Genomic DNA, 13401 nt, shown 5'->3' with positions numbered 1-13401 from the left:
AGGGTAGCTAATGTTATCCCACTTTTTAAGAAAGGCGGGAGAGTGAAAACGGGGAATTATAGACCAGTTAGCCTGACATCGGTGGTGGGGAAGATGCTGGAGTCAATTATAAAATATGAGATAGCCGCACATTTGGATAGCAGTAACAGGATCGGTCCGAGTCGGATTTACGAAGGGGAAATCATGCTTGACTAATCTTCTGGAATTTTTTGAAGATGTAACTAGGAAAATGGACAAGGGAGAGCCAGTGGATGTAGCGTACCTGGACTTTCAGAAAGCATTTGATAATGTCCCACATAGGAGATTAGTGGGCAAAATTAGGGCACATGGTATTGGGGGTAGAGTGCTGACATGGATAGAGAAGTGGTTGGCAGACAGGAAACAAAGAGTAGGGTTTAATTGGTCCCTTTCAGAATGGCAGGCAGTGACTAGTGGGGTACCGCAAGACTCGGTGCAGGGACCGCAGCTATTTACAATATACATCAATGATTTGGATGAAAGTAACATTAGCAAATTTGCAGATGACACAAAGCTGGGTGGCAGTGTGAACTGTGAGGAGGATGCTATGAGAATGCAGGGTGACTTGGACAGGTTGGGGGAGTGGGCAGATGCATGGCAGATGAAGTTTAATGCGGATAAATGTGAGGTTAACCACTTTGGTAGCAAAAACAGGAAGGCAGATTACTATCTAAATGGCGTCAAGTTGGGAAAAGGGGAAGTACAACGGGATCTGGGGGTCCTTGTACATCAGTCTATGAAAGTAAGCATGCAGGTACAGCAGGCAGTGAATAAAGTGAATGGCATGTTGGCCTTTATAACAAGAGGAATCGAATATAGGAGCAAAGAGGTCATTCTGCAGTTGTACAGAGCCCTAGTGAGACCACACCTGGAGTATTGTGTGCAGTTTTGGTCCCTTAATTTGAGGAAGGACATTCTTGCTATTGAGGGAGTGCAGCGCAGCTAACTAGTCCTATGTGCCTGTGTTTGGCCCATACACCTTTCCTATTCATGTCCCAGATCCAACCTCAAATGCGGCATCCATTGTTCCTGTTGTGGACTCTTGTACATCAGCGAGACTAAGCGTAGGCTTGGCGACCACGTCACCGAACCGTTACACTCGGTCCGCCAAAACCTGCTGGATCTCCCGATTGCTAAACATTTTAACTCACATTACCATACTGACCTCTCTGTCCTGGGCATTCTCCACTACCAGAGCAAGACCACATGCAAATTGGAGGAACAGTACCTCATATTTTGCTTGGATAGCTTACAACCCAATGGTAGCTTCTACAAACACCTCCCTTCCCCCCACCCCACCACAACCACTCCCTCCCTCTAAAGCCTGGCCGACCTTGCATCAGTTTCTCCACCCACCCCCTCTACAAAAAGTTATTCACCAAACTTCAAAGTTTGCAACTATGTATCCCTTTTAGCCAGCCTTTGTCCAACAGGGAACCCCATCGCCAAAGGTCATCTGTTGGCAACTGTGATTTGTCCGTCCACTTCCAGCTACCTTTCCCACACCCTTCTGCAATCAGTCTGAAGTAGGATCTCGAACCAAAACATTAATATTCTCCAGAGATGCTGCCTGATCTGCTGAATGACTCCAGCATTGTGTGTCTTTCTTTGGTAAACCAACATTTGCAATTGCTAAACAGTTTCCTTCCTCGTCCTATTCCTTTCTGTCCTGAGCCTCCTCCACTGTCAAGAGTGAGGCCCAATGCAAATTAGTGGAACAGCATCTCATATTTTGCTTGGGCAGCTTACAACCCAGCAGCATGAATATTAGCTTCTCTAACTTCAAGCAACCCTCGGTTTCCCTTTCTTTCCATCCCTCCCCCATCCTAGTTCTCCAACCAGTCTGACTGTCCTCTTGATTAAATGTTATCTTTGTATGCTTCGTTGTCACCTTCCCCTAGCTAACAATGATCTATTCTACATTTTTTTACATTTTCCCCTTTGATGTCTTATTTTTACACTTTACCCTTCCATATCTGTGCTTTCCGCTCCCCTGACTCGCAGTCTGAAGAAGTGTCTCGATCCGAAACGTCACCCATTCCTTCTATCCAAGGATGCTGCCTGTCCCACTGAGTTACTCCAGTATTTTGTGTCTATCTTCGGTGTAAACCAGCATCTGCAGTTCCTTCCTACGCATTTTGTCTGCAATTCCTTGTTACTACATGTACTTGACTAAATGTCTTTTAAATGCTATTATAGTACCTACCTAATGACAGTTTGCAAACAACACCAAACTTTGTGGCGTTGTGGACAGAGGAAGGCTGTCAAAGTATACAATCATATATCTGTTACAGATATGAGCAGAGCTATGGCAGATGAGTTTAATCTGAGCCAGTACAAGGTGTTGTACTTTGGGTGATCAAAAGGGAAAGTATAATGGCAAGATGCCTAACAATATTGATGAACAGGGGGACCTTGGTGTTCATGTCCATTGCTTGAGTACAAGAATCAGGAAGTCATGTTGTAACTTTACAGTACTTTGGTTAGGCTGCATTTGGAGTATTGCATACAATTGTGATCAACCCATTACAGAAAGGACGTGAAAGCCTTGGAGAGGGTTTACCAGAATACTGCCTGGATTAGAGGTTACTAACTGTAGAGGTTGAACAAACTAGGATTGTTTTCTCTGGAACCTGATAGTATATGAAATTATGAGGTACACAGACAGGGTAGACAGTCAGAACCTTTCCCCCCAGGGTGGAAATGTCAAAGAGGGCAAAGTTTTAAGGTGTATGGGGCAGAGATGTGCTGGGTATACACAGAGGGTGGTGGATGGCTGGAGCACAATGCCAGGGATGGTGTTAGAAGCAGATGCAATTGAAGAGGCTTTTGGATACACAGGTTGATTATTTTTTATTTATTTAACCTTTATTTAACCAGGAGAAGTCTCATTGAGATTAAAAATCTCTTTTACAAGAGAGTCCTGGCCAAGACAGGCAGCAGCACAGTTCCACAGTTACAGACAATAATTTAAAAAAAACAACAGAGAACATATAAATAGAGTCACAGTCAGAACATCATCAAACAAAGCATGTACAGACAGAAGAGCCCGCTTCAACATCATTAAGGGATTTAAATCTGTTTATAGAAACCAGCTCCTTAAGTTTCAGTTCATTCTGCAGCTGGTTCCATGCGAAGGGAGCAGCATAACTAAATACCCTTTTCCCCAGTTCAGTACGGACTTTAGGTACAGTTAGTAAGAACAAGTCCTCAGAGCGGAGCTGATAAGTTCCTGTGCTTTTTCGAATTACATACTTCTGCAGGTATGAAGGAAGAACACCGAGGATAGTCTTATAAATAAGGATATGCCAATGATGGAGTCTGCGGGTGGACAGGGCAAACCATCCAACTTGAGCATACAAAGTGCAGTGGTACGTGAGGGTTTTAAAATTTGTAACAAATCTCAGTGCTCCGTGATAGACCGTGTCCAAAGACTGTAGGCATTTTGAAGATGCATTCATATATAAAACATCACCATAGTCCAACACAGACATAAACGTTGCAGCAACAAGTCTTTTTTTGGCTTCAAAAGAAAAACAAGATTTGTTTCTAAAGTAAAAACCTAATTTTATCTTTAGTTTTTTCATAAGTTGCTGGATATGAGGTTTAAAAGAGAGAGAATCGTCAATTATAATTCCCAGATATTTATATTGAGACACAGATTCAACCACAGAGCCCTGCAAAGTGGTGATAGGAGGGAGGCCCGAGGGCTTTGATTTAGCTTTAGTGAACAGCATGAGCTTTGTCTTGTCAGCATTTAAAACAAGTTTTAAATCACACAGGTTACGTTGCACAGTTAAAAGCAGTTTGGAGCTGACAGAGAGCCTGATTTGGGGTAGACGCAGAGCAATATATCACTGTGTCGTCAGCATAAAAGTGAAAATTTGCGTTCGGAGCTTTATGATCTAGACTATTAATATAAATAGTAAACAATAAAGGTCCTAGAACCGATCCCTGTGGCACACCCTTGGATACATTAAGAGAGCTAGAAGTAATACCTTCTGCTCGCACACACTGGGATCTGCCTGATAAATAGTTTTTAAACCAACAGACAGCTTGATCAGACAAACCGATGCCGCATAGTCTTTGTAACAATAAGGCATGATCCACAGTATCGAAAGCCTTTGATAGGTCAACGAAAAGGGCTGCAGTGTTGCTTATTGTCTAAAAATTCAATAAAATCATTTACTACTTTTAAAGCAGCTGTTGACGTACTATATTTTTTCCTAACACCAGATTGAAATTCAGATAAAATACTGTTAGTTGATAAAAAGTCCTTCAGTTGTTGGTTTACAATGGATTCCAGCACCTTAATTAAAACAGACAGTTTGGAGATGGGCCTATAGTTGTTTAGCACAGTGGGGTCCCCCCCTTTTAACAGTGGGAGAACAAAGGCAGATTTCCAAATAAGGGGAATTTCGTTTGTCTCCAGGGATAGATTAAAAAGATAAGTCAGAGGCAATGCAATAAAATCAGCGGCTAACTTTAGGAAGTAAGGCTCAAGGTTGTCTGGACCTGCCGATTTTTTTGTGTCTAAACATCTCAGGGCCTTATGCACCTCTGAAAGTGTAACAGCGTCAAAAGTAAAGGCTTTGCAGGTAATGGAGGGGTTTGGATATATGCAGGCAGATGAGAGTAGTTTATCTTGGCATCATGTTTGACACAGATATTGTGGGCCAAAGGGCCTGTTCTTGTGCTATATTGTTCTATCTGCTCCCTGAAAGTGACAACACATGTAGATGGTGGTAAAGAGGTCTTATAGTATGCTTGCCTTTATCAGTAAGGGCACAGTGCAAGAGTCAGGCTGTTTGTATAGCAGCTTTGTTCAATGTGCAGAATAGGTTTGCTAGAATGCTGGCTGGATTAAAGGTTATTAGCTGTAAGGAGAGATTGGACATATTTGGATTGTTTTCTCTGAAGCATCAAAGGTTGGGGAAAGTACTAATGGAATTATATAGAACCCTTTTCGAAAAGAGAAATTGTCAGACTAAAAGGCATAGCTTTAAGGTGAGAGAAGCAAAGGAAATGCAGTGAAAGTTTATCTAAACCAAGTGGTTTAGCTTAGTTTATTGTCACGTGTAGCAAGGTAGTGAAATGCTTTTGTTGCGTGCTAACCAGTCAGCAGAAAGACAAAACATGATTACAATAGAGTAATTTACAGAATATAGATATATGAAAAGGGAATAATGTTTAGTGCAAGGTAAAGCCAGTGAAGTCCGATCGAGAATAGTCCGAGAATCCAAGGTGAGTGTTTGAACACTCCTTGGAAAGTCAGAACTGAGGGGAGACCTGGTAGAAGTATATGAAATGATGAGGCATAGATAGGCTAGATGGTCAGAACCTTTTTTTCCAGGATGAAAATAAGTTCATAAGTGATAAGAAGCAGACTTAGACCATCAAGTTTACCCCACCATTCAATCATGGCTGATCTATCTTTCCCTCTCAACCCCATTTTCCTGCCTTCTCCCCATTGCCCCTGACATCTGTACTAATCACAAATACTCAAGGGCATAGGTTTACGAGGTGCCAAGGTGGTGGTGGAGGAAGCAGATACAATAGTGATATTTGATTTTTTTAGATAGATGCATGAATATACAATGAATGACGGAAGATGGTTCATGTACAGTCAGAATGGGTTTGTTCAACTTGGTATAGTGTTCAGCACATATATGGTGGAGCAAAGGGCCTGTTCCTGTACTGTCCTCTGTTCTATAACATTATTCGGACGTTACATTGCACCAAACAACAACTATGGTGCAATTGGAAAACCCACAGAAAGTGTTTCTTCTAAAGCACACGCCCAAAGAAAATGAAGGACTTACTTTTTACAGGAAATACTCAAGTAAAATGGTTAAAGGTAAACTATCAGTGCGCCCCACGTCTACCTCGCTCCTTTCCTCTGCTCACCTGCCTACCTGTCCACTTCCTAATGGACGTACCGTGGGCCTCATCGTAGCTCTCCGTGAAGCTGCCAGAAAGTTGCCAGAGGACGATGGGGCTAATTTCAGCTCGTGTTTGAAAATAAGTTATAAAATACGATTATATTGCAGCCAATGAGGTCTTACCCGGGGGGGGGGTGGGTTGGTTGCGAGGCTAACTGATCAGGCAGGAGGGAAGGCACCAGCGGCGGTATAAAAAAAGAAAAAGGACCCGGTGAAGATGGCGGGTGGACAACAGTCGGTGCTTTTCGTGTGTTTGGGTAAGCATTCAATCCGCTGCAAATAATATTTACGGTGTGTGTATGTTTGCCTGTTAACCAAACGGGCGATTATTGCCGGCGCCGAGCACCCGTGCAGCCCGGGGATGAGCGCGGTTCCCCGGGGGTTCAAGCGGCGGCGGTTGGGGGTTCGAGCGTTGGGGGTTGGGGGTTCGAGCGGCGGCGGTTGGGGGTTCGAGCGGCGGCGGTTGGGGGTTCGAGCGTTGGGGGTTGGAGCGTTGGGGGTTCGAGCGTTGGGGGTTGGGGGTTCGAGCGTTGGGGGTTGGGGGTTCGAGCGTTGGGGGTTGGGGGTTCGAGCGGCGGCGGTTGGCCGCCAACTGCGCGTTCCGGGCACGCGAGTGCTACTCGGGGCCAGACAGCCCTACAGCGTGGGAACAGGCTCCTCTAGTATCTGTGAATAGGGCCTTCGCATCCCCCGCACACTAAGATCATAAGGTATAGGTGCAGAATTAGGCCATTCGGCCATCGTCTACTCCGCCATTCAATCATAGCTAGACGAAGGGTCTCGACCCGAAACGTCACCCATTCCTTCTCCCCAGCGATTCTGCCTGTCCCGCTGAGTTACTCCAGCATTTTGTGTCTACCTTCGATTTAAACCAGTATCTGCCGTTCTTTCTGACGCATTCAATCATGGCTGATCCATCTCTCCCTCCTAACCCCATTCTCCTGCCTTCTCCCCATAACCTTTGACACCCGTACTAATCAAAAATCTATCTATCTCTGCCTTAATTATATCCACTGGCTTGGCCTCTATGGCCAAGAATTCCAGATTCACCACACTCTGACAAATCTTTTGTAGGAAGGAACTACAGATGCTGGTTTAAACGGAAGATAGACCCAAAATACTGGAGTAACTCAGCGGGTCAGACAGCATCTCTGGAGAAAGGGAACAGGTGTTGTTTCAGTTCAAGACCCTTCTTCAGACTGAGAGGGGAAAGGGAAACGGATATAGATAGAGATGTAGAACAAATGAATGAAATATAAGCAAAAAAATAACGATAAAAGAGACGGGACATTGTTGGCTGTGGGCTAGGTGAAAATGAGTTATACAGACAATGAAACTCACCAGGATGATAGTGAAACTAGTACAACAACTAGGGTGGGGAGGGTCAGGGAGAGTGGGCAGGGATACAACAACCCTTCACTTTTTTGGAGTGTGGGAGGAAACCGGAGCACTAGGAGAAAACCCATGCAGTCACAGGAACAATGTACAAACACCGTACAGACAGCACCCATAGTCAGGATCGAACCAGGGTCTCTGACGCTGTAAGGTAGCAAATCTACCACTGTGCCGCCCATGTCGCTACAACAAGGAACTTCCTGGGTCAATGTCTATCACTTTATCAATGTCACAGAAAAACACATCTTATAACTTTCGTTTGTATGGTTAGCACGCAACAAAAGTGTACCTCGTGACAATAAGCTGAACTAAAATTGATTGGAGTTGGCTCTGTGCAGCTGAATTCCAGAAATTCCAAGTATAGGTTTATTAGGTTATTCACGTGTACCTAGGTACAATGTAAAGCTTTGTTTTGTATGCTATCCATTGATATCAGATAATACTATACATAAATTCAATCATGTCAAACTCGAGTACAATAGGTGGAGCAAAGTGAAGGATATGCAGTGCAGAATTTAGTTCTCGGCATTGCAGCACACCAGTTCAAAAATCAAGAGTGTTTTATTGTCATAGGACCCGAATAATGAGATTCTTACTTTAGCACACAACAGATATGTGAACATAGTACTCTGTAAACATTACTTTAAAAAAACCAAGAGAAGTTCTATAAACAAACTAAAATAGTGCAAAGACAAAAACAAAGTCCTTAAGCCTGTGCAGTTTGGAGCTTATTTGAAGAATGTAGTGTTTAGTAGCCTGATGGTTGCAGGGTTGAAGCTGGTCCTGAACCTGGATGTTAGTTATCAGGGTGTCAGGGACATCACTGACTACAAGAGCAGCCCCGCCTGCCCCCACAGTGATATCACACTGGCCAACGAGCTTAACACCTTGTTCAAAAAGGAACTGCAGATGCTGGAATATCGAAGGTACACAAAATTGCTGGGGAAACTCAGCGGGTGCAGCAGCATCTATGGAGCGAAGGAAATAGGCGACGTTTCGGGCCGAAACCCTTCTTCAGAGCTTAACACCTTCTTTGCTCGCTTCGAAACTGGCAACACAACCAGGAGTGGAATAACCCCGGCCATGGTGGAGGGACAGGTCTTAACATTGAGCACACAGGATGTACAGTGCGCTCTGCGAAGGGTCAATCCACGCAAGGCTGCAGGCCCGGACGGAGTCCAAGGAAGGGTACTTAGGGACTGTGCTGTACAGCTGGCTGAGGTATTCACCAAGATCTTTAACCTATCTCTATCTCTGGCAACGGTCCCCAAGTGCCTGAAGTCAGCTACCATAGTGCCGGTGCCGAAAAATACAAAAATCACCAACCTGAACGACTACCGTCCGGTTGCCTTAACACCAATAACCATGAAGTGCTTTGAAAGGCTGGTCCTCTCACACATCAAATCCAGCATCCCTGCCTCACTGGACTCGCATCAATTTGCATACAGGGCAAATAGATCCACAGAGGATGCCATCTCTCTGGCTCTTCATACTGTCCTGACTCACCTGGAAAGACGGGGCATGTACGTGAGGATGCTTTTCATAGACTACAGCTCTGCCTTCAACACGGTCATCCCCACCAAGCTCATCACCAAATTCCACCAGCTAGGCCTCAGCTCGTCGATATGCGACTGGATCCTGAATTTCCTGACGGAGCGACCGCAGGCAGTGAGACTGGGCCCGCACCTGTCCTCCACTATCACCCTGAGTACCAGCACACCACAGGGCTGTGTACTGAGCCCCATGCTCTACTCCATCTTCACACACGACTGTGTTCCTGCATTCGACACCAACACCATTGTCAAGTTTGCAGATGACACAATGGTGATCGGGCTGATCACCAACGGTGATGAAATGCACTACAGAGCGGAGGTGCAGAACCTGGCGGACTGGTGCTCAGATAACAACCTGTCCCTAAACACCTCTAGGACCAAGGAGCTGATTATCAACTTCAGAAGGACACATAATGGGGAATACGATCCAATCTTTATCAATGGGGACAGTGTGGAGAGAGTGTCCAGCTTTAGGTTTCTGGGCACACATTTCAGAGGACCTCACATGGTCCACCAACACCGCTGCGCTGGTCAAGATGGCACAGCAACGACTGTTCTTCCTGAGAACACTGAAAAAGACTGGTCTGCCCCAACAGCTGCTGACAACCATCTACCGCTGCACCACAGAGAGCATCCTAACATATGGCATCTGTGTGGTATCTCAGCAGCACAGAGGCAGAGAGGAGAGCTCTTCAGCGGGTCGTCCACAGAGCGCAGAAGATAATTGGGACACAGCTACCAGCCTTGGAGGGCATCTACAATACACGGTGCCTCAAGAAGGAGATCAGCATTCACAAAGACTCCTCACGCCCTTCTACCATCCGGCAGACGTTACAAGGCCTTCTACGCCCGCACCTCCAGACTTAGGAACAACTTCATCCCCAGCGCTATAGCTGCTCTGAACTAGCCCTGCTGAGTGCCCCCCCCATGAACTGTCTCCCTCGGATGGTCACGTTGCACGTCGATCCGGCACAGACCTATTTGCTCTTTATACTGTTTTAACTGTTTTAAAAAAAATCATGTTTCTCTGGGTGTCTACATTTTTAGCTAATTAAGTTATTACATCGTATGGAAGCTGCATACCAAATCCCGTTGTACCTCTGTGCAACGACAATAAAAGTTGTTATTATTATTATCAGGCTCCTAAACCATTTTACTGATGGCGGGAGTGAAATGACAGGGTGGTGCTATTGAGGGAGTGTAGCGTAGGTTTACAAGGTTAATTCCCGTGATGGCGGGACTGCTGAGATATGCTGAGAGAATGGAGCGGCTGGGCTTGTACACTCTGGAGTTTAGAAGGATGAGAGGATATCTTATTGAAACATATAAGATTGTTAAGGGTTTGGACACGCTAGAGGCAGGAAACATGTTCCCGATGTTGGGGGAGTCCAAAACCAGGGGCCACAGTTTAAGAATAAGGGGTAAGCCATTTAGAACGGAGACAAGGAAACACTTTTTCTCACAGAGAGTTGTGAGTCTGGAATTCTCTGCCTCAGAGAGCGGTGGAGGCCGGTTCTCTGGATACTTTCAAGAGAGAACTATATAGGGCTCTTAAAGGTAGCGCAGTCAGGGGATATGGGGAGAAGGCAGGGACGGGGTACTGATTGGGGATGATCAGCCATGATCACATTGAATGGCGGTGCTGGCTCGAAGGGCCGAATGGCCTACTCCGGCTGCCATTTTGAGGATTTACTCCTGTAGATCCCTTCAATGGCGGGAAGGTCAGTACCCATGATGGACTGGGCATTGTTCAGCATTTTAGACAATAGACAACACCATTTCCTGCCTAATGTGGATTTCTTTCAGTTCATAGAAACATAGAAAATAGGTGCAGGGGTAGGGGTAGGCCATTCGGCCCTTCGAGCCTGCACCGCCATTCAATATGATGGCTGATCATCCAACTCGGTATCCTGTACCTGCCTTCTCTCCATACCCCCTGTTCCCTTTAGCCACAAGGGCCACATCTAGCTCCCTCTTAAATATAGCCAATGAACTGGCCTCAACTACCTTCTGTGGCAGAGAGTTCCAGAGATTCACCACTCTCTGTGTGAAAAATGTTTTTCTCATCTCGGTCCTAAATGATTTCCCCTTTATCCTTAAACTGTGACCCCCTTGTCCTGGACTTCCCCACATCGGGAACTATCTTCCTGCATCTAGCCTGTCCAACCCCTTAAGAATTGTGTAAGTTTCTATAAGATCCCCCCTCAATCTTCTGTCAGATTCCTCTGTCACCCCAGATCCTCTAGCCACTACTATATCAGGAAGGTTGTTTGTGTCCTCCCTAGTGAAGACAGATCCAAAGTACCTGTTCAACTCGTCTGCCATTTCCTTGTTCCCCATAATAAATTCAACTTTTTTGGTCTTCAAGGGTCCAAGTTTGGTCTTAACTAATTTTTTCCTCTTCACATACCTAAAGAAGCTTTTACTATCCTGCTTTATATTCTTGGCTAGCTTACCTTCGTACCTCATCTTTTCTCCCCGTATTGTCTTTTTGGTTATCTTCTGTTGTTTAAACATTACCCAATCCTCTTGCTTCCCGCTCATCTTTGCTATGTTGTACTTCTTCGCTTTAATTTTTATACTGTCCCTGATGTCCCTTGTCAGCCATGGTCGTCCCTTTCTCCCCATGGAATCTTTCTTCCTCCTAGGAATGAACTGATCCTGCACCTTCTGTATTATTCCTAGAAACACCTGCCATTTTTGTTCCACTGTCATCCCTGCTAGTGTTTCTTTCCAGTCAACTTTGGCCAGCTCCTCCCTCATGACCCCTCATTATTCAACTGCAACACTGACACCTCCGATCTACTCTTCTCCCTCTCCAATTGTAGATTAAACCTGACCATGTTATGGTCACTGCCTCCTAATGGCTCATTAACCTCGAGGTCCTTTATCAAATCCAGTTCATTAAATGACCTTCTCCCTGGTAGGCTCCAATACAAGCTGTTCAAAGAATCCATCACGAAGGCACACTACAAAGTCCATTTCTTGGGGTTCAGTACCAACCTGATTTTCCTAGTCTACCTGCATGTTGAAATCTCCCATAACAACCACAGCATTACTTTTACTACATGCCAATTTTAACTCCTGATTCAACTTGCGCTATGTCCAGGCTACTGTTTGGGGGCCTGTAGATTAGTCCCATTAGGGTCTTTTTACCCTTACAATTCCTTAGTTCTATCCATACTGACTCCACATCTCCTGTTTCAATGTCACCCCTTGCAAGGGACTGAATTTCATTCCTCACCAACAGGTCAACTCCACCCCCTCTGCCCACGTGTCTGTCTTTTCGACAGGAGGTATACCCTTGAATATTCAGTTTCCAGCCCCGGTCTTCTTGCAGCCATGTCTCAGTAATTCCCACAACATCATACTTGCCAGTTTCTAACTGAGCCTCAAGCTCGTCCACTTTATTCCTTATACTTTGCGCATTCATATACAGCACTATGACCCTCGTATTCACTTCCCTCCTCGCATTTGGCCCTGACCTTGCTCTGTTGTCCATTCTCAAGCTTTCCTTCCCATTAATTTGAGAATCTTTTGTAATTTTTCCTGTAGCCACTTCCTCTTCAACTCCATCTTTATACTCCCAATTTGTCAATCCCCCCCCCCCCCTCTATTTAGTTTAAACCCACATGTGTAGCTCTAGCAAACCTGCCTGCCAGAATGTCAGTCCCCCTCCAGTTAAGGTGTAACCTTTTGTACAGGTCACACCTACCCCAGAAGAGATCCCAGTGGTCTATAAATCTAAAATAAATCCTTGCTCCCTGCACCAACCCCTCAGCCAAACATTCCGACCCCCTATCTCCCTGTTCCTGTCCTGACTAGCATGTGGTACTGGAAGCAATCCAGAGATAACCACCCTAGAAGTCCGGCATCTCAGTATTCTTCCCAACTCTCTCACGTCATGTTGGCGAACCTCCTTCCTTTTCTTCCCGATGTCGTTTGTGCCTACGTGCACAACTACTGCCGGCTCCCTCTCTCCCTCTCTCCCTCTCCCCCGCCTCCCCCCCTCCCCCTCCCCCCAAAGCCCAGGAATTTAAAGCTTTTTGACTCCACCATCCTGTCAATCAAGACAGGTTTATGAATCGTTGTCCTTCCTCATTCAAAGTCTACAATTGGTCTTACCGACGTTCAGATCAAGGTTGTTGTTCCTGCATCATTTGGTCGGTGGATCGATCTCCCTCCTATACTCTGACCTACCGTCATCTGTAATTCGTCCAACAACGTTGGTGTCGTATGCAAATTTGAAGATGGAGTTGGAACTGTGTCAGGCTACACAGTCATGAGTATAAAGTGAGTTGAGCAGTGGGCTGAGCACACAGCCTTGAGGTGCTCCCTCACTGATGGTTATTGAGAAAGTATTGCTACCAATTTGCCAGATTGTGGTATGTTGATGGAAAGTCGAGGATTCAGTGCAGTGTAGGCCCAGTTCCGTGAGGTTGGTAACCAGTTAGGAGAGGACAATTGTGTTGAACGCTGAGCTGTAGTTTTTG

The 13401-nt window shown here is 45.4% G+C and overlaps 2 protein-coding genes across 4 annotated transcripts in view; one reads left to right on the top strand and one right to left on the bottom strand.

Moving 5' to 3' along the window:
• The window catches only part of sh3yl1 (SH3 and SYLF domain containing 1), a gene marked incomplete at its 5' end in the record, with an annotated part of 43332 nt that extends 37275 nt beyond the window's left edge, over positions 1–6057 (bottom strand). Inside the window, one exon of the mRNA XM_033022080.1 lies at positions 5934–6057. Coding sequence (XP_032877971.1) covers positions 5934–6057 — 124 coding nt within the window. The remainder of the gene's footprint in view (positions 1–5933) is intronic.
• A 24-nt stretch (positions 6058–6081) lies between these two features.
• The window catches only part of acp1 (acid phosphatase 1), a 28918-nt gene continuing 21598 nt past the window's right edge, over positions 6082–13401 (top strand). For 2 of the 3 annotated variants that reach the window (XM_033021682.1, XM_033021683.1), the window contains exon 1: positions 6082–6217. In XM_033021682.1, the coding sequence (XP_032877573.1) occupies positions 6178–6217 (40 nt within the window). In that variant the 5' untranslated portion in view covers positions 6082–6177. The remainder of the gene's footprint in view (positions 6218–13401) is intronic. The other variant, XM_033021684.1, reaches the window with a different exon arrangement.

This window comes from Amblyraja radiata, chromosome 5 (genome assembly GCF_010909765.2).
Source record: "Amblyraja radiata isolate CabotCenter1 chromosome 5, sAmbRad1.1.pri, whole genome shotgun sequence".
In the NCBI taxonomy this organism is placed as follows: domain Eukaryota; kingdom Metazoa; phylum Chordata; class Chondrichthyes; order Rajiformes; family Rajidae; genus Amblyraja; species Amblyraja radiata.
This window is presented reverse-complemented; position numbering and strand designations above follow the sequence as displayed.